This window comes from Chiloscyllium plagiosum, unplaced genomic scaffold (genome assembly GCF_037043375.1).
Source record: "Chiloscyllium plagiosum isolate Xiang-an unplaced genomic scaffold, Cpla_swu_hap1 HiC_scaffold_1, whole genome shotgun sequence".
Classification (NCBI taxonomy): Eukaryota; Metazoa; Chordata; class Chondrichthyes; order Orectolobiformes; family Hemiscylliidae; genus Chiloscyllium; species Chiloscyllium plagiosum.
This window is the reverse complement of record NW_028270139.1, coordinates 171,260,724-171,286,882: the sequence shown is the minus strand read 5'-3', so window position 1 is coordinate 171,286,882 and position 26,159 is coordinate 171,260,724. Positions and strand designations below refer to the sequence as shown.

The 26,159-nt window shown below is 42.2% G+C and overlaps 1 protein-coding gene across 1 annotated transcript in view; it reads left to right on the top strand.

Moving 5' to 3' along the window:
• Positions 1–26,159, top strand: part of LOC122544470 (disintegrin and metalloproteinase domain-containing protein 12-like) — a 255,817-nt gene that overhangs the window by 210,519 nt on the left and 19,139 nt on the right. The window contains exon 18 of the mRNA XM_087992302.1: positions 3,963–4,077. Coding sequence (XP_087848428.1) covers positions 3,963–4,077 — 115 coding nt within the window. The remainder of the gene's footprint in view (positions 1–3,962; positions 4,078–26,159) is intronic.

The following is a 26,159-nucleotide window of genomic DNA, read 5'->3' as shown; positions in this document are numbered from 1 at the left end:
AGTCCATCTGGTATAGGTAGACACTCACCAAAATTTACAAGTAATATCAAGACTGACAATAAGAGCTTCTATAAATATATAACAATGGAAAGAGAAACCAAAGTGAACATGGGCCCCTCGCAGAGAAAAGGCTGGGGAAATAAAATTAGAAAATTAAGAGTGTCAGAGTAGACAATTTAGAAATACATAATATGGTCACTGAATCAGCACAGCATCATGAAGAGTCTGTCTGTCTTCTGTTACATAGCTAATCTTCTATTAATCTGCTAAGAGCAGCAAGGAGGGGACATGAAAGGTCCTTAGTCGGTAGGATTAGGGAAAACCCTAAGGCTTTCTATAGGTATGTTAGGAATAAAAGAATGACTAGGGTAGGAATAGGTCCAGTCAAGGATAGTAGTGGGAAGTTGCGTGTGGAGGCGGAAGAGATTGGGGAGACACTGAATGAATACTTTTCTTCAGTATTTACTCAGGAACAGGGCATTGTCGTCGATGTGAATACTGAGTCACAAATAAGTAGAATGGATGGCTTTGAGGTATGTAGAGAAGAGGTGTTGGAAATCCTGGAAAAGGTGAAAATAGATAAGTCCCCTGGGCCTGATGGCATTTATCCTAGGATTCTCTGGGAAGCAAGGGAGGAGATTGCAGAGCCATTGGCCTTGATTTTTATGTCCTCTTTGTCTACAGGAGTAGTACCAGAAGACTGGAGGATAGCAAATGTGGTTCCCTTGTTCAAGAAGGGGAGTAGGGATAACCCTAGTAACTATAGGCCGGTGAGTCTCACTTCTGTTGTGGGCAAAGTCTTAGAGAGAATTGTAAGGGATAGGATTTATGCACATCTGGATAGGAATAATGTGATCAAGGATAGTCAGCATGGTTTTGTGAAGGGCAGGTCGTGCCTCACAAACCTTATTGAATTCTTTGAAAAGGTGACGAAGGAGGTTGATGAGGGGAAAGCGGTAGATGTGGTATATATGGATTTTAGTAAGGCGTTTGATAAGGTTCCCCATGGTAGGCTACTGCAGAAAATACGGAGATATGGCATTGAGGGTGAGTTGGAGGTTTGGATTAGGAATTGGCTGGATGGAAGAAGACAGAGGGTAGTAGTTGATGGCAAAGTTTCTTCATGGAGTGCCGTCACTAGCGGTGTTCCGCAAGGATCTGTTTTGGGACCACTGCTGTTTGTCATTTTTATAAATGACCTGGAAGAGGGGTTAGAAGGTTGGGTGAGCAAGTTTGCGGATGATACGAAAGTCGGAGGAGTTGTTGACAGTGAGGAAGGATGTGGCAGGTTACAGCAGGATATAGAGAAGCTGCAGAGCTGGGCAGAAAGGTGGCAAATGGAATTCAATGTAGCTAAGTGTGAGGTGATTCACTTTGGGAAGAATAACAAAAAGATGGGGTACTGGGCTAATGGTCGGATACTTGGTAGTGTGGATGAGCAGAGGGATCTTGGTGTCCATGTACACAGATCTCTGAAAGTTGCCACCCAGGTAAATAGTGCGGTGAGGAAGGCATATGGCGTACTGGCTTTTATTGGTAGAGGAATTGAGTTCCGGAGTCCTGAGGTCATGATGCAGTTGTATAAGACTCTGGTGCGGCCGCATCTGGAATATTGTGTGCAGTTTTGGTCGCCATACTATAGGAAGGATGTGGAGGCACTGGAACGGGTGCAGAGGAGGTTTACCAGGATGTTGCCTGGTATGGAAGGAAGATCGTATGAGGAAAGACTGAGACACTTGGGGCTGTTTTCATTAGAGAAAAGAAGGTTTAGGGGTGACTTGATTGAGGTGTACAAGATGATTAGGGGGTTAGATAGGGTTGACAGTGTGAACCTTTTCCCGCGTATGGAGTCGGGTATTACAAGGGGGCATAGCTTTAAATTAAGGGGGGGTAGATATAGGACTGAAGTTAGGGGTAGGTTCTTCACTCAGCGAGTTGTAAGTTCATGGAATGCCCTGCCAGTAGCAGTGGTGGACTCTCCCTCTTTATGGGCATTTAAGCGGGCATTGGATAGGTATATGGAGGATAGTGGGTTAGTATAGGTTAGGTGAGCTTGGATCGGCGCAACATCGAGGGCCAAAGGGCCTGTACTGCGCTGTATTCTTCTATGTTCTATGCCATTATACTGCCTCCAATACCATGCACTGTTATCTTATTAATTAGCCTAATGTGTGCTACCTTATTACATGCTGTCTGAAAGTCTAAATTTATTACATCCATTGCTTCACTTTTATTTATGCTGCCTGTTAATTTTGCCACAAATTCTTGTTAGTTTGTCAGGCATAGTTTTCCCTTCATGAAGCCATACTGACTCTGCTCAGTTGTATTATGCATTTTGATACGGAGCCACACCTGTCAGACCTGTTGAGTTTTTCCAGCAATTTCTGAGTTTTTGTTTGATCGGAAACAGAGGTTAGATGTAGATGGTCATTTCTCAGATTAGAATGTAGTTGAAAATAGTGTTCCTGAGAGATCGGTGTTGGGAAGAAAGTGAGGTCTGCAGATGCTGGAGATCAGAGCTGAAAATGTGTTGCTGGAACAGCGCAGCAGGTCAGGCAGTATCCAGGGAACAGGAGAATCGACGTTTCGGGCATAAGCCCTTCTTCAGGACCTTTGCTTCTTCTGATTTATGAAAACAATTTGGAGATGGCGTTGAGGAAAGAATCTTGAAATCTATAGAGGATACTAAGCTCGGGAGAATAGTAAATTGTGAGGATGTTGCTGAGTGACTTCAGAGGGACACTAACAAGTTGGCCAAATGCGCAGACACCTGGCAGATGAATTTCAATGCAGAGAAATGTGAGGTAGAAGAAGTGCAGCAAGTCAATACAGGCTCAATGTTACAACTTTGAGGGGAGTACAGGAGCAGAGGGACTTCAAGGTTCACGTGTATGATTCTCTGAAGATTGCCAGGCAAGTTGAAACAGTTGTAAAGAAGGTTTATTGGCTCCTTGCATTTATAAATAGAGGCATACAGCCTAAAATTTGTGTTATAGGGAGAGGCTGGATAGGCTGGGACTTTTTTCACGGGAGCATAAGAGGTTGAAGAGCGACCTTATCAAGATTTATAAAATCATAATATGCTGAACAGCAAATGTCTTTTTCCTCAGTTGGTGGAGTTGAAAACCAGAGGGCATATTTTTACGGTGAAAGGAGAAAGATCTTTTTTGGGACCTGAGAGGTAGTTTTTTTCACACAGAGGGTGGATTGGCTGTGAATTTAACAATGAGAAGAAATGGTGGATGCAGGTAGTTACAATATTTAAAAAAAAGATTCTGACAAATTCAGGAGTAGGAAAGATTTAGAGTGGTATGGGCTAAATGCAGGCATGTGGGACTAGTTTAGTTTGGGAATATGGTCAGTGTGGAGTGACTGGATTGAAGGATCTGTTTCGAAGCTGCATGACTCTATGACCTTGTGAGATCTTCATACCATTCACACACATGCTGTAACAGGGCGATAACATCTTCAGCATGTCCTTTAAAGGAACATTGCATATTTGCTTCAATAAATACAACCATCCACAAGCTTTCACATGTGAATCTGCCTACCTTAGTCTGGATTATTTCCAGTTACTTCTCACTTGGTTCTGTCCTTTTAATTTCCCAGCACACTAACACATTGTACAGACTTTTACGAAAGAAAAATCTCATATTATTACAGCATCAACCTTACCTGCAAATGCTGATGGTGAAAAACGCAATTTCTCTGTTTTTGTCTGCAGAGTTCCCACCTGCATGAAATAGCCACATTTTACCCCTGTTTATGAAAGCATGCATCCTCCCATGAACAATGTTCACAGTGGATGAATATAGTGGATGGATGTTAGCCAGTGGCTTGCCTGAAGGAATCTGCAGTTCTGTAGACTGTCCTCTGACAACTATAGATATGACTGCAGTTCATATTTGGATTTAAACTGGACACCATTTTCCAGGTGATTTTAAAATCTTTCATTGTTTCAGGTTTGCAACAACAAAGGTAACTGTCACTGTGATGTTGGCTGGGGTCCTCCATTTTGTAAAACCAAGGGTCCTGGTGGCAGTATTGACAGTGGTCCTATGGTGAGCACACTCTCAGGTAATCCTTTCAGTTTTTTATTGTGCTGAGGCTTTTGGTCACTTTTCTTGGTGTTTTCTTTCTGTGTTCGTCACCAGTATGTGTCCTCAAAATCAGGTTGTTTCACCATACCAATCATTTTTCACAATCGGTTAAATCAGTTCTGATTGTGCACCTCAGTAGTTCTGCATGGAAAAGCCTCCCTCAGCATTGGCATTGTAGTGACTATAATATGGTCAGCTAGGTGGTAGTGACTGTAACGCAGTCAGCTGGGTGGACAGCATAGAATAAGGGTTCCCTGATTGCGGCTGCTAATCTGGTCCAATCACAAAGCCCTGGCTGACAGATATAAACAGGAAGGTTACGTTAGGGCCCGGGTGTCCTTGGAGAAGGAGCACGCGGTGTCCACCAACACCCTGGAGTTGTTCAGGGAGAGGTGGGCGCCGCAGGGAGTGGAGTGCATCATTTCTCCCTCCAACTCTATTTTGATTTAGTCCCTACCCTCCCCTTCACTGTTTTGATCACACAGCACTGTCCCTTGATGTGAAGGGCAGTGTTTGTCAAAAAAAAAAGAAAAAAAAAACAGGAAGGTGTGACTGAACTGTTTAGTACTTAGCTTGTGTAGTTGAAATTGTCCTGTAATGACAGATTTGGCTTGATGTTAATGACAGCTCAACAGTAAATAAACTGCTCAATAGACAAAAAAAAAATAACAGGAAGGTCAGCAATGCAGGATGTGTCGTGAAAATAGAAAATCCTGTGGGTCTGTAGGGATAACCGATGGTCCAGATGTTACAGATGCTGACGTTTTGATTTATGTGAGTGCACTGACGACAGAATGTTGTGGACAAGAGGATATAGAGTCATACAGTCATAGAGATGTACAGCCTGGAAATAGACCCTTCGGTCCAAACTGTCCATGCCGACCAGATATCCCAATCCAATCTAGTCCCACATGCCAGCACCCGGCCCATATCCCTCCAAACTCTTCCTATTCATATACGCATCCAACTGCCTCTTAAATGTTGCAATTGTACCAGCCTCTACCACTTCCTCTGGCAATTCATTCCATACACGCACCACCCTCTGTGTGAAAAAGTTGCCCGTAGGTCTTTTATATATCTTTCCCCTCTCACCCTAAACATATACCCTCTCGTTCTGGACTCCCCGACCCCAGGGAAAAGAATTTGCCTATTTATCCTATCCATGCCCCTCATAATTTTGTAAACCTCTATAAGGTCACCCCTCAGCCTCCGATGCTCCAGGGAAAACAGCCCCAGCCTGTTCAGCCTCTCCCTGTAGCTCAGATCCTCCAACCCTGGCAATATCCTTCTAAATCTTTTCTGAACCCTTTTAAGCTTCACAGCATCTTTCCGATAGGAAGAAGACCAGACTTGCATGCAATATTCCAACAGTGGCCTAACCAATGTCCTGTACAGCTGCAACATGACCTCCTAACTCCTGTATTCAATACTCTGACCAATAAAGGAAAGCATACCAAACACCTTCTTCACTATCTTACCTACGTGCAAATCCACTTTCAAGGAGCTATGAACCTGCACTCCAAGGTCTCTTTGTTCAGCAACACTCCCTAGGACCTTACCATTAAGTGTATAAGTCCTGCTAAGATTTGCTTTCCAAAAATGCAGCACCTCACATTTATCTGAATTAAACTCCATCTGCCACTTCTCAGCCCATTGGCCCACCTGGTCAAGATCCTGTTGTAATCTGAGGTAACCCTCTTCGCTGTCCACTACACCTCCAATTTTGGTGTCATCTACAAACTTACCAACTGTACCTCTTAGGCTCGCATCCAAATCATTTATGTAAATGACAAGAAGTAGAGGACCCAGCACCGATCCTTGTGGCACTCCACTGGTCACAGGTTTCCAGTCTGAAAAACAACCCTCCACCACCACCCTCTGTCTTCTACCTTTGAGCCAGTTCTGTATCCTAATGGCTAGTTCTCCCTGTATTCCGTGAGATCTAACCTTGCTAATCAGTCTCCCATGGGAAACCTTGTCGAATGCATTACTGAAGTCCATATAGATCACATCTACCGCTCTGCTTTCATCAATCTTCTTTGTTACTTCCTCAAAAAACTTAATTAAGTTTGTGAGACATGATTTCCCATGCACAAGGCCATGTTGACTATCCCTAATCAGTCCTTGCCTTTCCAAATACATATACATCCTGTCCCTCAGGATTCTCTCCAACAACTTGCCCATCACGACGTCAGGCTCACTGGTCTATAGTTCCCTGGCTTGTCTTTAACACCGTTCTTAAATAGTAGCACCACATTAGCCAACCTCCAGTCTTCCGGCACCTCACCTGTGACTATTGATGATACAAATATCTCAGCAAGAGGCCCAGCAATCACTTCTCTAGTTTCCCACAGAGTTCTCGGGTACACCTGATCAGGTCCTGGGGATTTATCCACTTTTATGCAGATGTTGTAGCCTCTGCAGCATACTGTCAACTGGAAGCTGAATTGGACAGGCCTATTGCAGGATATGCAAACCTATGTCTGGGTATGATTCCCACTGAGCCACAAGAGTTATAAACAGCAAGGCGGCACTGCTTGTCACTGGCCACTTGGGTGTTTCTTTTCTTCCTGATGGTGGTAACTGAATAAAGATTTGTGCACCTTGTGTCTTTCACTGTGTCTCATATCTGCACTGGGGAAAAATAAGCACTACCACAGTTAGGCAGTAGTGTGGGGGTAAGAAAAAAAGGAGTGAAAAAAAAACCAGAAAGGTCACAAGTTCTGCTCTTACTGAGACCTGGCACTGAGGAAGTTGGACTAGTGTCAGGAAGTAGCCTGTGGAAATGAACGGTGAATTCACGGTGGGATCTCAGCCTCTGTGGAGTTATTTCAGGCATCAAAGTTCACCATTTACTGTTCTAATCAAATAAAAGTCAACAGCTATCAAAGTCCGCAGCTTCCACTGACCTGAAAGAAATGAGATAAGCAGGGCTGGGACCAGAAATCATTTTGCAAACAGGAAGGAAAGTTATGAAATGAGTGTTGTCAACCTGAGAACCTGCACAGACCGATGAACAGAAGGTTGATAAGTGAATAGGATTGGATGGGTGTGATGATATGGGGAGGAGAGATCTAGATAAATTCTTGTTTTCAGAGGGCAAAAATGGGAGTTGGGCCAGGAAAACATTGGAGTAGCTAAATATCAGCAAAGGCATGGATAGAGATTCAGCAGTGTGTGGGGTGAGGCACGGTCAGAGACAGGTCACTTTACAGAGGTGAAAGTCAACAGTCTTCAATATAAAAGGAATGTTGGGCCAGAAATTCCATTCAGGCTCAAATAGAGCATCAAAGTTTGATTTAGTCTCAGGCAGTCAGAAGGTGGCTGGAAGGAATTGGTTATGAGGGCAGAAGCAATGGATTCAATTTTAACGATGCTGCTCCTTTAACAAGTTATGTTGTCCTTAGTTTTTTTCAAAGGGGGTGTAAAGGCAGAGGTTCCGATATGTCTGGGCTTTTCTCATTGAGGAGGCTTTTAAGTTTAAAAACCAACACTTGTACAATGAAAAGGGAGTGGCCAGTTGTCCCATTTCAAGGTTTGGTTTGGTTTTAGTGAAGCAGTTTTGTTTGCAGTTGCTGGTCATGTTTTGGCTGGGAACCCAGAGAAGCTACTCAGATTCCAAGAAGTATTCTCATGCTGATCCTCTCTCACTCTTTCTGACATCTCACCTGTTCGAAACTGTGTTTGATTTTAACATTTTTTTTTACCAATGGGGTGTTTATGGCAACGTAAGCATTTGGAAAAGCACCATTAAGTTATGATAGAGTCAACTGGGTTTTCAGATAGTTATGTTATTCTAGATTTGGATTTCTTTTGTTTGTGTTTAAATAAAGTCTTTTGTTTAAAGCTGAATGGTTGGGTCAGCTGCATCTCTCCTGGAATATCCATTTACACCTGCTTCAAACAACTCCAAGTTAGGGCCTGGACTACCTTCCTGAAACATTTTGAGGGCGTCTGGCCTAGTCCATAACAGAGGGGTGCTGTTTGTGGGATTTGTTCTGTCGTTCCAATTTGGGATTAGGGGTTGTGGACTTGGAGGTAGTGAGTGGTAGGTGCTAGTCTCTTTCGCTCCTGGTTTTGAATTCAGTTGGTTTAAACAGTGCTTGGGAAATCAATAACTCTTTCAGTCACTAAGGTTTATGGGGTAGAAGAAGTGACTCTGTGTGTTTTCCAAAAGGTGAACTCGGAAAAGCTGATGGAATTGTCACTCAATCTGGAGTTGGAGCTGACTCCATCTGTAAGGAAATGAGAGATAATTACAGCAATAGCTCAGCATTTAAACTTGCTGGAAATGCCTTCAGAATCTTTGGAAATGGCTTTTAACATTGTTCAAGATGTTCTAGGATTTAAAGATGCTTACCAAATTTGCCAAGAAAGTTTGGAAAGCCAGAGGAAGGATATAATTTTAAAATTATCAAACAGGTTAGAATTGGGCTTAACCAAGGACAAAAGGGAAGCTGAAATGATAATGGAGTGGGTTAAGTGCTTGGGTATATCAGAGAAACAGAGAAGTGCGGTGGAGTTAGAAAAACTTAAGTTGCAATTAAGGCAACATGAGTGAGGAAATAAAGAGAAAGGAAGAAGAGCCATGTTTGAAGATAAAGAAAAGGAGAGAAGGTGTTTAGCTGCGCAAAACAAAGGGGAGAGGAAGTCCTGAGCAGAAGAAAGGGAAAAAATGAGAGAAAGATAGAGAAAAGAATGGGAGAAAGAGAGAGAATTTGAATTTCAGAAGTTGCGATTAGACAGGAGTGTCAGCTTAAAAGGATTGAGATAAAGACTGAAGGTAAAAGGCAAGATTCTTGGCAAGGTGGAGGAACAAAGAGACTTTGGGATCTATGTCCAAGTTGCTACCCAAGTTGATAGGGTTGTTAAGAAGGTGCATGATGTGTTGGCTTTCATTAGCAGGGGGATTGAGTTTAAGAGCTGCAAGGTTATGATACAGTTCCATAGAACTCTGATTAGACCACACTTGCAATATTGTGTTCAGTTCTGGTCACCTAATTATAGGAAGGATGTGGAAGGTTTAGATTAGGTGTAGAGGAGATTTACCAGGATGCTTCCTGGACAGGAGGGCTTGTCTTATGAAGAAAGGTTGAGGGAGCTAAGGCTTTTCTCATTGGAGCAAAGAAGGATAAGAGGTGACTTGATAGAGGTGTACAAGATGTTGAAAGATAGAGTGGATAGAGTCATAGAGATGTACAGCATGGAAACAGAATGGCTATTGCAAGAGGACATAATTCTAAGGTGATCGGAGGAAAGATGTCAGAGGTAGGTTCTATACACCGAGAGTGATGGGTGCGTGGAATGCACTGCTAGCAGTCGTAGCAGAGTCAGATACAGTAGAGACATTTAAGCGACTCTTGAATAGTCACATGGATAATAGTAAAATGTTGGGTATGTAGATTAGCTTGATATTAGAGGAGGATAAAACGTCAGCACAACATCAAGGACTGAAGGCCTGTACTATGCTGTACTGTTCTATGTAAGCTCAGTGAGAAAGAGAATGAGGAAGAGCAAACCCATGGTAGCCAAAGGCCTGATCAGGATCTGTTTAAATATATTCAAGCATTGCCTAAATTTGAGAAGGATGTGGAAGCCTTTTTCATCTCATTTGAAAAGGTGGCGAAACAAATGCATTGGCCAGTGACTGTGGGTTTTGTTGATCCAAACAAAACTTGTATGTAGGGGTAGTGAGGAATTCACATCAATATCAGAGGAAGGATCTGGGGAGTATGAAGAGGTGAAGAAAGCCATCTTAAGTGCCTATGTGTTTGTATTAGAAGCCGACAGACAGCATTTCAGGAATTAAAGGAGACACCTGGTTAAACATAGAGTGAGTTTGAAAGGATCAAACAAAGTTATTTTGATAGGTGGATGAGGGCATTAAAAATACAGCAAACCTATGACGTTCTTAGACGATTATTTTGGAGGAGTTCAAAAATTCACTTCCTGAAGTAGTGAGAACTCACGTAAAAGAGCAGAGAGTTAAAACGGTTAGCGGCTGAAATGGCTGATGATTTTGAGTTGGTTCATAAATCCAAAGTTTGGCTTCCAAAATCAATTTCAATCCATGAGGGATAGAAATTGGGGGAAAAAGAAATCCTCACGTGGCAAGGGAAAGGTAGATCTCAGTGACAATCATCAGCATAACTTACTACAGGGTAAAAAGTAAATCCTTGAAGGGGAAAGATAAGTTAAAAAGCTCCAGTGTTTTCATGAAATCACAGTGTTGGTGAGTTCGAAAAAGCACTGGGAAGCCAGATGTAGGAATACAGGATAAGACAGTGAATTCTGTTGGAGTGGTAATGGAGAGCACACTGGAGGCTAAAATGCTGCACCAGAATGTATAACCTGGTCAGAGGTTGGTTAAGCAGGAAGTGCCAGAACTTCTTAAACCATATACCAAGAAGGTAAAGTTTACTCGCACAGGCCAGCAGCAGCAGTTAGCGGTTACAATATTAAGAGACACAGGAGCCTCTCAATCTTTGAACTTGAAAGATGAGATATGTACCACTGAAGGACTATTGCCAGAAAAGGTATTAGTGATAGGAATTCATGGTGAGACAAAAAGTGCTCAAAAAGAGTGAGGTTAGAGTGTCCATTGAAGAGTGGAGAAGTTGTGGTAGGAGTGCTGGACAAACTCTTAGCTCCAGGAATACAGTTTGTCCTTGCTAACAATATAGCTGGTTCACAGGTAGGAGTGCTGCCCACTGTGGTTGAAAAGCCAGTGGAAACTCAGGCACCTGAACTATTGCAGGACATGTATCCTGGGATTTTTCCTGTGACAGGGTCATAAAGTCACCAGTTCAAACAGGAGAGATCAAAGAGTACAGATAAAAAAGGTGAAGTAGAATTAGCAGAGACTCTTATCAGATGTTTGACCAAAACAGAAGCAAATTGCTGACAAAGTAGATATCTTTAGATCAAATACATTAATTGAATTATAGCAGAGAGATGAAAATTTAAAGCCATAGTATTAAAAGGCATATTCTATCATGGAGGATGAATCCAAATGTGTCCCTGAATGCTACTACCTTAAAAATGATGTCTGAATGAGGAAATGGAGGTCACCACATCTTCAGGCAGATGAGAAACGGGCAGAAGTTCATCAAGTGTTATTACCAGTGGGTTGTAGAACACAGGTGTTGCGAGTGGCATGTGAACAACCAGTAGGAGGTCATTTAGAGCTAAGAAACAGTCAAACTAAAATACAAAAACATTTTTTACTGGCCTGGACAGCATACGGATGTAGTTAAATTTTGACAGACATGCCACATGTGGAAAACCACAGGCAGGAATAAAACTCGTACCTTTAATATCTATTCCTGCATTTGAGAAACCTTTTACAAGATTCTTAATTGATTGCATAGGACCCATACCTAAAATGAAAAATGGGAATCAGAATTTGTTAACAATGTTGGATGTGTCCACTAGATTTCCAGAGGCCATTCCATTACGCAATATCACAACTAAAAGGATTATAGAGGAATTATTCAGATTTTTCATGAGATATGGACTACCCACAGAGATACAATCAGATCAAGAGTTAAACTTCACATCAACATTATTCAAGGAAGTTATGGACAATTTAGGAATAAAACAATTCAAATCTTCTGGATACCATCCAGAATCACAGGGAGCTCTCGAAAGGTGGCATCAGACATTGAAGACCATGTTGAGGGTTTATAGTCAAGACTATGCAGATGATTGGGATCAGGGAATTCCATTTGTGCTTTTTGAGATCTGAGATGCAGCAAATGAATGAACCAAATTCCATCCAATCGAATTAGATTTTGGACATGAAGTAAGAGAACCACTAAAATTGATTAAGGAGAATCTGGAAGTCAGGATTCAGAGATCGCATATTTGGACGAAATGTCAAAGTTTAGGGAATAGTTAAGTAGAGCGGGGGAGTTGGCTCGACAGTGTTTAAAAGTATCACAGCATACAATGAAACAGGAAGCAGAGAAGAAATCAAAAACTCGTAATTTTGCTGTCGAAGATAAGGTGTTAGTGTTTCCTCCAGTGATAGGTGAATCTTTTAAAAACAAGGTTTAGTAGACTGTATCAAGTTGAAAGGAGACTGAGTGAAGTCAACTGCTTGACAAGGACTCTAGACAGAAGGACAACTCACAGAGAGTGTCATGTGAATACGCTCAAAAGCTATTTTGACAGGGAAGGAAAGCCAAAGGAGACTGTGTTATTGGTTACAACACAGAGGGAAGAAGCAAGTTCAGAGGATTCTGAATTGGACACTCTTCATATTAAATTGGACAATGAGGAAGTTGTCAAAAATTGTTGTCATAAATTATTGAGTTACCTTCCAAAGAAAAAGTGAAATGACCACATGGAGAGATATGTGGAAATAAGCTGGGAGTTACTAACCTAATTATCCATGATGCAGATAAAGGAGATGCTGTTCTGATTAAGGTGGTAGAAGCAACTTATATTTCTAAGTAGGACTTGCTGTGAGGATACTGGCAACGAATGAGTTCAATTTCACCTTTTGTATTGCTAAATGGACTTTATCAGTTTGAAATAATGCCATTTGGCATGAAAAATGCACCAGCCACATTTCAGAGACCAACCAATAAGGTCATTTCCAGATTATCCAATTGTGTCATATATATTGATGACCTGGCGATTTTTAGTCACACAGAGAAAGAACATTTGCAACATTTGTCAGAACTATTCGATTGACATCAGGAGGCAGGCTTGGTGATAAATCTGGCAAAAAGTGATTTTGCCAAAGTCCAAGACACCTTCCTGGGCCATAGACAAATGGCCCCATGGAATGCAAACACAAAGGTAATTTGGGAGTTTCCATACCATCGACAAAACGAGCAGTATTCCTGGAAATGAGTGAATTTTATTAGTGTGACTACTCCACTCATTGAATTACAAAAGAAAAGCAAGACATTTCAGTGGACAATGGATTGTCAGAAGGCATTTGACAGCCTGAAGCTGAATTAACTACTGCCCCAGTATTTGCCACACCTAATTATCCAAAGCCAATCAAAGTGGCTATCGATGTGAGTGATGTGGGTATCAGTGCTGTGCCCTTACAGGAAGATGACGAGAAGATAGAAAGACCTATCGGGTATTTCTCCAGGAAATTGAACATTCAACAGCAGAAATATTCAACAGTTGAAAAGAAGACTTTGAGCTTGGTGTTGGAGTTACAACATTTCAATGCTTATGTAGACTACTGGAGAAAATGCGGAGGTATGATATTGAAGGTGATTTAGTGGTTTGGATTAGAAACTGGTTTACTGTAAGAAGGCAACGAGTGGTGGTTGTTGGAAAATATTCAGCCTGGAGTCTGGTTCCTAGTGGTGTGCTGCACGGATCTGTTTTGGGACCATTGTTGTTTGTCATTTTTATAAACGACTTGGGCACAGGCATAAGTGGATGGGTTAGTAAGTTTGCAGATGAAACTAAAGTTGATGGAGTGGTGGACAGTTTCGAAGAATGTTGCAGGTTGCAGGGAGACTTGGATATACTGCAGAATTGGGCTGAAAGGTGGCAAATGGAGTTCAATGCAGATAAATGTGAGGTGATTCACTTTGGGAAGAATAACAGGAAGGCAGAATACTGGGTCAGTGGAAAAATTCTTGTTGGTGTGGATGTGCAAAGGGATCTTGGGATCAGGGTCCATGTACATAGATCCCTGAAAGTTGCCACCCGGGTTGATAGTGCTGTTAAGAAGACATACAGTGTGTTAGGTTTCATTGCTAGAGGGATTGAGTTCCGGAGCCATGCTGTCATGCGATACTGCAACTATACAAAACACTAGTGTGGCCACACTTGGAGTATTGTGTGTAGTTCTGGTCGCCCCATTACAGAAAAGATGTGGAAGCATTGGAAAAGGTGCAGAGGAGATTTACCAGGATGTTGCCTGGTCTGGAGGGAATCTCTTATGAGGAAAGGCTGAGAGACCTGGGTCTGTTCTCATTGGAGAGAAGAAGGCTAAGAGGGAATTTAAGAGAGACATACAAGATGATTAGATAGGATGGACAGTGAAAATCTTTTTCCGAGGATGATGACATCTGCTTGTACAAGGGAGCATAGCTGCAAATTAAGGGGTAATAGATTGAAGACAGATGTTAGAGGCAGGTTCTTCACTAGAGAGTGGTAAGGGCGTGGAATGCCCTGCCTGCCAATGTAGTTAACTCAGCCACTGTAATGGAAAATTATCCATTTACTGTGAAATTTAAAAGAGAATGCTTTTCTTCAATTCAATACTGTACTGAGCTTTGTAAACGATATTTTGATGAAGGTCTGTAGTTAGCTTATCTCTGTTTGAATTCTGTAAACATTCGACTTAACCTTGTGATAGTCAAGCTCAGCGAAAGCTGAAGATCTGTTATGTCTAGGACCAGGGGATGAGAGAATAACAACTTGAGCTCTTCCAGTCTCTGCCCTTGACAGTGTGATAAGAAACAGTATATAAGGCAAGTGTCTGAACAATGCTCGGTACTCCTTACATTCAGGCATCTGGCTTAGTGTAATGAGTCAATCCTGCAGGATTAAGAATAAAGCTCCTTTCTTTGCTCTTGCTAATAATTGAGTCAAGTTGATTTAATTTCCATGACAGCCACATTAAGGGCATTTAAACAGTCCTTGGATAAGCACATGCATGATGATGGGATAGTGTAGGGGATTGGGCTTAGATTAGTTCACAGGTCAGCATAACATCGAGGGCCGAAGGGCCTGTTCTGTGCTGTATTGTTCTATGTTACCAGTAAGGTATCTGAGACAATCATATACACTGATCATAACCCATTGAAGTTTGTGGAGGAATTTAAGGACAAAAATACCAGACTGTTTAGATGGAGCTTGTTTTTGCAGCCATTCAGTTTGAAAATTGTGCATGTGGCACGACAAGATTGCCAACACATTGTTGAGACTTGGATGAGAAATGAAGATGTTCGGTGGCAGGAGTAATCAGACTGGAACAAAATGCAGTAGTGCATGTTTATAGTCAATGTAATGCCTGTGTTGTGGGGAACTAACAGTGTAAGATTAAGGGGTTTTAAAATGCAGCTATCTTTGGATATTAGAACACAGAACATCACAGCACAGTATATGCCTTTTGGCCCTTGATGTTACACTGACTTGTGGAGCAAATCTGAAGCCCATCTATCCTACACTATTCCACTTTCATCGATGTGTTTGTCCAATGACCATTTAAATACCCTTAAAGTTGGTGAGTCGACTATTGTTGCAGGTAGTGCGTTCCACACCCCTCCTTCTAGAAACTACCTCTGACATCTATCCTATGTCTATCACTCCTCAATTTAAAGCTGTGCCCCCTCTTGCTCGCCCCCATCACCATCCGAGGAAAGAGGCTCTCACTGCCCACCTATCTGACCCTCTGATTATCTTGTACATCACAATATAGTCACCTTCAACCTTCTGCTCTCTAACAAAAACAGCCTCAAGTCCCTCAGCCTTTCCACATAAGACCTTCCCTCCATACCAGGCAACATCCTGGTAAATCTCCTCTGAGCCCTTTCCAAAGCTTCCACATCATTCCTATAATGCAGTGACCAGAACTGCATGCAATCTTCCAAATGTGACCACACCAGAGTTTTGTACAGATGCAGCATGACCTCATGGCTCTGAAACTCACCCTCTCTATCAATAAAAGCTAACACACTGTATGCATTCTTAACAACCATATCAACCTGGGTGGCAACCTTCCGGGATCTATGTACATGGACACCGAGAACTCTCTGCTCATTTACTCTACCAAGAATCTTACCACCAGCTCAGTACATTTTATTCCTGTTGCTCCTTCCAAAGTGAATCACCTCACACTTTTCCACATTAGCCACCATTTGCCACCTCTCAGCCCAGCTCTGCAGCTGATCTGTGTCCCTCTGTAACCTGCAACATCCTTTAGCATTATCCACAACTCCACCGACCTTAATGTCATCTGCAAATTTACTAACCCATCCTTCTAGGATGCCCTCATCCAGGTCATTTATAAAAATGACAAACAGCAGTGGCCCAAAAACAGATCCTTGCAGTGCACCACTCATAAGTGAACACCAGGATGATCATTTCCCATCAACCACCATCCTGTTTCTTTTAGCTAGCCAATTTCTGAAGCAAACCGCTAAATCCCATTCAATATCATGACTCCGTATTTTCTGCAATAGCCTACCATGGGGAACCTTATCAAACCCCTTACTGAAATCCATATACACCACATCAACCACTTTACCCTCATCCACCTGTTTGGTCACCTTCTCAAAGAACACAATAAGATTTGTGAGGCACGACCTACCCTTCACAAAACCGTGTTGACTATCCCTAATCAGCATATTTCTCTTATATTCCAACTTATGTAGATGGTTCTTTTTTTAAGGTGCGGGGAGAATGTGATGATGCTGCTCTTATAACAAGATTATGTTATCCGTGTTTTTTTTTCAGCGGGGTCGTAAAAGGCAGAGATTCCAAAATGTGTGGGTTTTTCTATTTGAAGAAGCTTTTAAGTTTAAAAAACGATACTTGTACAATGAAAGGGTAGTGGCCAGTTGTCCCATTTCAAGGTTTGGTTTGGTTTTAGTGAAGCTGTTTTGTTTGCAGTTGCTGGTCATGTTTTAGCTGGGAACCCAGAGAAGCTACTCAGATCCCAAGAAGTATTCTCATGCTGATCGTCTCTCATTCTTTCTGACATCTCACCTGTTTGAAACTGTGTTTGATCTTAACATTTTTTTTGCCAAGAGAGTGTTTATGGATATGTTGTAAGCATTTGGAACAGCATCATTAAGTTGTGAGAGAGTCAACTGGGTTCTTAGATAGTTATGTTGTTTTAGATTTGGTTTTCTTTTGTTCACATATTAATAAATTATTTTGTTTAAAGCTATTGTTTGGGTCAGCCGCATCTCACCTGGAATATCCACTCTACACCTGCTTAAAACAATTAGAAAAATTAGGTTCTGGGCTACTTTTCTGAAACATTTTGAGGGGGTCTGGCCTGATCCATAACACAATCTATCCCATAATGCCTTCTCATCCAATTTGTGGAAGTTAGTCAAGCAGCAAAATTAGTCAGAGGCGGAGAATTCGTTCAGAGATTTAGCAGAGCTGGGTGCCATTTCAAAAGGCACTGGCGCAGTGATAATATCACTGTACTAGCAATCCAGAGTCTGAGCTAATGTTCTGAAGGTCCAGGTACAAGTTCCATCATGGCAGATTCAACTTTAAACAATCTGCAATTAAAAGCTCATATAATGGTGACCACATTATCTGTTGTGAAAAATCCATCTGGTTTACTAATGTGCTTCAGGGAGTAAACGTTGGTATCTGTGAGGCTGGGGAGCGAGATGAACCACCTGCTTTGCTTTTCTGGATGTGACAGGACTGTAGAACTTAGATCTGACCCTTTGGTTATGGAATTGCTCAGCTCAGTCTATCTCAAGCTCCTCTGATGTTTGCTACACAAGCAGCTCTGTTTGGTTGCTTCACCAGGTTGACACCGTATTTTTAGGTGCATCTGGTGTTGCTTCTATACTCATCATTGAACAGGAGTTGATCTCCCAGCCTGATAACAATGGTAGAGAGAGGGATTTAGCACGCCATGAGGTTGCAGATTGCTGTGGAAGAAATTCTGTTGCTGATGATGATCCACAGCGTCTCATAGATGCCTAGTTTTGTTAATAGATCTGTTCTACTTCTGTCCAAGTACAGAGAGAGTGTGACACAGTGATGGAGGGTATCCTTAGTATGAAGACAGGACTTCATCTTCTTCTTTTGTTGGAAAAGTATTGGAATTAATTGCAGCAAACCTTGTTTTAACATTCACCTGATGAAACAGCACTCTTAACAGACAGGCAAAAACTATTTACCTTAAATACTGCAAAGTTTACCAGATTGTTCTGTCCACTTTTTATGGTTTAATTTAGAATGAACAAACACTTGATGTTGAATCAAATGTTCACACAATCTCTGAGTACTGAGTTGAGTGCAAGACAGAATGTTTTATTTAAGGCAAATTTGCATGATTATTTATGCTGGAAATAAAGTATAACAGTGATGTGTACACCCCTGCATTATGTTTCTGTTACTGAATGTGTGTTTGTACATTGATTATGTGGATATCATGATTATTCAGAATATTTGAACAACTGGCCCCACACGTACCAGTTCATAAAAAGTTTGCTGCAATAAGGAGCTATTAGCAGAACATTTTGGAAAATCAAGCTGAGTCAGCATGGCTTCTTGAAAAGCACATTGTGTCTGACTAATTTATGAGAGATTTTGAGGGAGTCTCATCAAAGTGGATGGGGGGAATAATTCGAAGTGTTGTGTTGAGACTTCAAGAGTTAATAAGGCAACTCTCAAAAGGTTAGGTCACAAGATAAGAGCCCACAGAAATGTTGGAGGTAGTATACTGGTATGAAGAGCGAATTACCTCATGGATAGGAAACAGCGAGTGGGCATAAGGGATTCCTTTTTCAGGTTGACAGCCTGTAACTAGTAGAGTTCCCCAAGGATCATCGCTGGAACTGGAACTGTTTTCACCTAAATCAATGAATTGGAGAAAATTGACAAATACTACAAAAATAGGTGGAAGATCAAAATGTGAGAGGGATAAAAACAGTTTACAGAGAGATACAAAAAGGTTAAGAAAGTCAACAAAGAGTCGGCAAATGGAGGACATTGTGGCAAAGTGCAAAGTTGTTTAGTTCAGAAGGGAGAATACAAGAACAGCATTATTTAAATGCAGAAAACTGAGTCAACTTGTGTCAGAAACACAAGAGGTCAGCACACGTGCAGTGGATAATCAGGAGGCCAATTGAATATTGCTCCTTATTTCAACAAGTTGGAGTTTAAGAGTAGGGAAGTCTTACTCCAACTGCACAAGGTACTGGTGAGATAACATCTGGATTCCTGTAAGAGGTTTTGGTCCCCTTGTTTTTGGATAAAAAAAGACACTTCATTACAGACAGTTCAGAGAAGGTTTGCGAGGATGATCACCTTGTATGGAGGGCCTGTCATCTCAGAAAAGGTTCATCATGCTGGGACTCTACTCATTGGAGTTTGGAAGAATGCTGAAACCAGCAGCATATAAAAGATTTACCCCGTGCAGTAATCTGTGAAAATCCGAGAGGCCAAGAATTATTTAAAGTAAAAATCAACAACTTTATTTCTTAAAGTATAAAAGAGAATAATTAACTAACAAATATTTACAACTCCTTCCACTAAACTACTTTTTACCTTCCCTTCTATAATACTAGTCCGATATAACCCCTGATTAAGGTTTACCAAAACTTCAAATTTTCAAAACCTGTCAGATGTCAAATCTTCTATTATTTCTTCCTTGGTTTTCTTTTCTTCTTCTTAGAGATTTCTGTTTCACTGGTTACTGATCGACAATGTTTCCTTTAAGAGAGCTATTCTCCGGGCAGTCCCCAGATGCTAGTGGCTTGGCAGTTCTCCAGTCCAGGAACTGGTCATGAATCTGATTTTGTAACAGCGTTGACATTCCGATAATCCACACAGATTCGTTGAGTACTGTCCGGTTTGGTAACTAAGACGATCGACGAACTCCACTGACTCTGGTTTGGTTCGATGATGTCCTTGTCAAGCATGGCCTCCACCTCCACCTGGACCTGTCTGGCTTTGAAAGGATTAAGCCGACAGGGGTGTTGTTTTATTGGAGCAGTACTCCTTACAACTACTTCATGCACAATAGCATTAGGTCTCCCCATTTGATTCTTACATATGTTATTGTACTGCAGTAACAAATCTTTCAACTCCGTTTCATGCTCCTGAGACAGATAGCTTACTAACATATCTCACTCCTCAAGGACTTCTTCATTTTTTAAACCTATTTTGAGGTACATCAAAATCAACATCATTTGAAATTTATTCCTCACTCTGTAGAGCAGTAACTAACAGTTCTTTCTCTCCATTATAATACCGTTTCAACATGTTCACATGACATACCCAATACCTTATTTTTCTTTCTGGCATCTTTATGAGATAGACGAAAGTGAGGACTGCAGATGCTGGAGATTAGAGTTTGCCTTTGCTGAGGACTGATCGTTCATCATCTTTCTGAGATAGTTCACCTGACTCAACTTTTTCTCAACTTGATAGAGACCACTAAACCTGGCTTTGAAGGGACCTCCTATCACTGGTGACAGTACTGACACGTTATCCTCATAGCTTTTATCTGTCGCCTGCTTCGTTTTACACTGTGCCCTCTTTATGTGGTTTTTAGCTAACTCGGCTACTCAACTCTGAATTTGGTCCTGTAAATTTTTCTTTAAATAATTTCAAAGGACCTCTCACTTCATGCCCGAATATTAACTCGATGAGAGTGAACTGAGTAGATTTGTTTGGGACATCTCTAATTGCAAACAATATGAATGGGATACATTTATCCCAATCATTTGGGTAATCCTGACAGTATGATCTCAACATGATCCTTGAGTTTGGATGCCACCTTTCTAAAGCTCCCTGGGATTCCGGATGATACACACTGGATTTAAAGTGCTGTATACCTAAGCTATCTATAACCTCCTTAAACAGCCCAGCAGTAAAATTAGACCCTTGGTCTGACTGAATCTCCCTGGGTTGCCCATACTGTGTGAAGAAAGCTACAACTCCTCTCCCACTTTTTTTGCCTTGATACTCCGTGATGGAATTGCCTCTGGAAATCTGGTAGACATATCCATTATGGTGAACAAGTATTGGTTCCCAGTTTTAGTTCCCAGGAGGGGACAATCAATCATAACTCACATAAAAGGTTCTTAAAATGTAGGAATTGGCAACAAAGGTGCTGGTTTTATTACTGCCTGTGGCTTACCTACCATTTGGCATGTTTGACATATCTGGCAAAAGTTAACCACATTCTTGTGCATTCCAAGCCAATAAAAATGTTTTTGTACTTTAGCCTGAATCTTTCGTACCCCTAGGTGATCTCCTACAGGTAGTTCATGTACTATCTGTAACACCTCCTGTCTGTATGCTACCGGCAATACAATCTGGTGCACTTCAGTCCATTTCTCCTCTGCACTAACCTGCCGTGGTCTCCATTTCTGTCTGAGAATTCTATCTTTTAGATAATAGCCCTCCGGAATATTCTCTGCCTCCTTTTTGGAGTACTCATCCACATATCTATCTTTTATCGTCTAGTCTTGCTGTTGCAAGTCTCTTAGCATTCCAGGAGTAAACACTTCTGTCTGACCCTCTGCCTGTTCAGGTTTTTCCTGCACCATTACATTAAACAGGATATCCGCCAACTGAACCTCAACTCCTTCATCTTTCTCTTTACTTTTCACTTCGTGCTGTGACTTATGATAGTGGGATCTGGTTACCACACAGTCTGGGAAAATTCCAGGATATTCCTGTTTTAACTCCTTAGTTCCTTAGTTTTCCTTGGGCTTCTCCACAACAAGGGGGTTCACTCCCACCTTGAATCCTGCCAGATCATTCCCAGGAGCAAACTGGATTACTGGAACTGACACTCTGTCAACCCCTCCCACTGTTATTTCCCCAGTCTTGAGTTCGCACATCAACCTGATCTTTCATAGGGGAACACTAAATTTCTGTTCATTTATCCCACAAACTATCAGACTCTCTGGTAACAGATCAGAAAGAGTGCACATTCGCACATGCCTTACTATCAGCCACTAGTTAGAACCTGTATCTCTCAAAATTACAACTTCATGTCCTTCTCCCCCTGGACTTTCTGAGTAAACTTTATCCACAGATGCGAATTCTTTGTAGAGATCAGGTACTAACTCCATACCCAGCCCCTACCTAGGCTGTGCACTTTCCTGCAGCTCCTTGGCTCTTCTTGGGGTCTCTTTTACTACTTTCACTAATAGAGTCATAGTCATAGAGATGTACAGCACGGAAACAGACCCTTCAGTCCAACCTGTCCATGCCGACCAGATATCCCAACCCAATCTAGTCCCATCTGCCAGCACCAGGCCCACATCCTTCCAAACCCATCCAAATGCCTTTTAAATGTTGCAATTGTACCAGCCTCTACCACTTCCTCTGGCAGCTCATTCCATACATGTACCACACCCTCCGTGTGAAAAGGTTGCTCCTTAGGTCTCTTTTATATCTTTCCCCTCTCACCCAAACCTATGCCCTCGAGTTCTGGACTTCCTGATCCCAGGGAAAAGACTTTGTCTATTTAACTTATCGATGCCCCTCATAATTTTGTAAACCTCAATAAGGTCAACCCTCAGCCTCCAATGCTCCAGAGAAAAAAGCCCCAGCCTGATCAGCTTCTCCCTATAGTTCAAATCCTCCAACCTTGGCAGCATTCTTGTAAATCTTGACTGAACCCTTTCAAGTTTCACAACATGTTTCCGATAGGAAGGAGACCAGAATTGCACACAATATTCCAACAGTGGCCTAACCAATGTCCTGTACTCAATACTTTGACCAATAAAAGAAAGCATACCAAAAGCCTTCTTCACTAACCTATCTACCTGCAACTCCACTTTCAAGGAGCTATGAACCTGCACTCTAAGGTCTCCTTGTTCAGCAACACTCCCTAGGACCTCACATTAAGTGTATAAATCCTGCTAAGATTTGCTTTCCAAAAATGCAACACCTCACATTTATCGGAGTTAAACTCTACCTGCCACCTCTCAGCCCATTGGCCCATCTGGTCAAGATCCAGTTGTAATCTGAGGTAACCTTCTTTGCTGTCCACTACACCTCCAATTTTGGTGTCATCTGCAAACTTACCAACTGTAACTCTTATGCTCGCATCCCAATCATTTATGTAAATGACAAAAAGTAGAGGACCCAGCACCGATCCTTGTGGCACTCCATTGATCACAGGCCTCCAGACTGAAAAACAACCCTCCACCACCACCCTCTGTCTTCTACCTTTGAGCCAGTTCTGTTTCCAAATGGCTAGTTCTCCCTGTATTCCGTGAGATCTAACCTTGCTAATGAGTCTCCCATGGGAAACCTTGTCGAATGCCTTACTGAAGTCCATATAGATCACATCTACCACTCTGCCCTCATCAATCCTCTTTGTTCCTTCTTCAAATAACACAATCAAGTTTGTGAGACATGATTTCCCACCCACAAAGCCATGTTGGCTATCCCTAATCAGTCCTTTCCTTTCCAAATACATGTATATCCTGTCCCCCAGGATTCCCTCCAACAACTTGCCCACCACCGATGTCAGGCTCACTGGTCTATAGATCCCTGGCTTGTCCTTACCACCCTTCTTAAACAGTGGCACCACGTTAACCAACCTCCAGTCTTCCGGAACCTCACCTGTGACGATCGATGAGACAAGTATCTCAGCAAGAGGCCCAGCAATCACTTCTCTAGATTCCTGATCAGGTCCTGGGGATTTATCCATTTTTATGCATTCCAAGACATCCAGCACTTCCTCCTCTGTAATATGGACATTTTGCAAGGTGTCACCATCTATTTCCGTACATTCTATGTCTTCCATATCCTTTTCCACAGTAAATACTGATGCAAAATACTCGTTTAGTATCTCCCCCATTTTCTGCGGCTCCACACAAAGGCCACCTTGCTGATCTTTGAGGGGCCCTATTCTCTCCCTCGCTACCCTTTTGTCCTTAATATATTTGTAAAAACCCTTTGGATTCTCCTTAATTCTATTTGCCAAAGCTATCTCATGTCCCCTTTTTGCCCTCCTGATTTCCCTCTTAAGTATACTCCTACTGACTTTATGCTCTTCTCAGGATTCACTCGATCTATCCTGTCTGTACCTTACATATGCTTCCTTCTTTTTCTTAACCAAACCCTCAATTTCTTTAGTCATCCAGCATTCCCTATACCTACCAGCCTTTCCTTTTGCCCTGACAGGAATATACTTACTCTGGATTCTCATTATCTATTTCTGAAAGGATCACATTTTCCAGCTGTCCCTTTACCTGCGAACATCTGCCCCGAATCAGCTTTTGAAAGTTCTTGCCTAATACCATCAAAATTGGCCTTTCTCCAATTTAGAACTTCAACTTTGAGATCTGGTCTATCCTTTTCCATCACTATTTTAAATCTAATTGAATTATGGTCGCTGGCTCCAAAAAGCTCCCCCACTGACACCTCAGTCACCTGCCCTGTCTTATTTCCCAAGAGTAGGTCAAGTTTTGCACCTTGTATAGTAGGTACATCCACATACTGAATCAGAAAATTTTCTTGTACACACTTAACAAATTCCTCTCCATCTAAATCCTTAACACTATGGCAGTCCCAGTCGATGGTTGAAAAGTTAAAATCCCTTACCATAACCACCCTATTATTCTTTCAGATAGCTGAGATCTCTTTCCAAGTTTGTTTCTCAATTTCCCTCTGACTATTAGGGGGTCTATAATACAATCCCAAAAAGGTGATCATCCCTTTCTTATTTCTCAGTTCCACCCAAATAACTTCTCTGGATGTATTTCCGGAATATCCTCCCTCAGCACAGCTGTAATGCGATCTATTGTCAAAAACGCCACTCCCTCTCCTCTCTTGCCTCCCTTTCTATCCTTCCTGCAGCACTTGTATCCTGGAACATGAAGCTGCCAGTCCTGCCCATCCCTGAACCATGTTTCTGTAATTGCTATGATATCCCCGTCCCATGTTCCTAACCATGCCCTGAGTTCATCTGCCTTCCCTGTTAGGCCCCTTGCATTGAAATAAATGCAGTTTAATTTATTAGTCCTACCTTGTCCCTGCCTGCCCTGACTGTTTGATTCGCTTCTGTTCTCAACTTTACTAGTCTCAGATCGATCTCCTTCCTCACTATCTCCCTGGGTCCCACCCCGCCACCTTACTAGTTTAAATCCTGCCGAGCAGCTCCAGCAAATCTCTCTGTCAGTATATTAGTCCCCTTCCAATTTAGGTGCAATCCGTCCTTCTTGTACAGGTCACTTCTACCCCAAAAGAGATTCCAATGATCCAAAAATGTGAATCCTTCTCCCATACACCAGCTCCTCAGCCATGCATTCATCTGCTCTATCCTCCTATTCCTGCTCTCACTAGCTCGTAGCACTGGGAGTGATCCAGATATTAGTTTTGACAAATGGTCAGTTGGACGCGAAACATCAGCTCTTTTTCTGTCCTTACAGATGCTGCCAGACCTGCTGAGATTTTCCAGCATTTTCTCTTTTGGTTTCAGATTCCAGCATCTGCGGTAATTTGCTTTTATCCCTTCCTATGTTGTTGGTTCCAATGGGGACAATAACCTCTTGCTGGCCCCTCTCCCCCTTGAGAACATTCTGCTCCTCTCTGAGACATCTTTGATCCTGGCACCAGGGAAGCCACATACTATTCTGATTTTTCGTTGCTGACCACAGAAACTTCTGTCTGTACCTCGGACTAGAGAGTCCCCTAACACAATTGATCTCTTCGTTGCATTAGATCCAGTCTCAATGCCAGAAATTTGGCTGTTTGTGCTACATTCCCCTGAGAATCCATCATCCCCTACATTTTCCAAAATAGCACACCTGTTTGAAATGGCTATAGGTACAGAAGACTCTTGCACTAGCTGCTTACCTCTCTTACCTCTCCTGGAGTTAACCCTATGTGATAAAAAGGTAAAAACAATGACTGCAGATGCTGGAAACCAGATTCTGGATTAATGGTGCTGGAAGAGCACAGCAGTTCAGGCAGCATCCAAGAAGCTTTGAAATTGATGTTTCGGGCAAAAGCCCTTCATCAGGAATAAAGGCAGTGAGCCTGAAGAGTGGAGAGATAAGCTAGAGGAGGGTGGTGGTGGGGAGAAAGTAGCATAGAGTATAATGGGTGAGAGGGGAGGAGATGAAGGTGATAGGTCAGGGAGGAGAGGATGGAGTGGATAGGTGGAAAAGGAGATAGGCAGGTAGGACAAGTCTGGACAAGTCATGGAGACAGTGCTGAGCTGGAAGTTTAGAACTAGGGTGAGGTGGGGGAAGGGGAAATGAGGAAGGTGTTGAAGTCCACATTGATGCCCTGGGTTGAAGAGTTCCGAGGCGGAAGATGAGGCGTTCTTCCTCCAGGCGTCTGGTGGTGAGGGAGCGGCGGTGAAGGAGGCCAGGACCTTCATGTCCTCGGCAGAGTGGG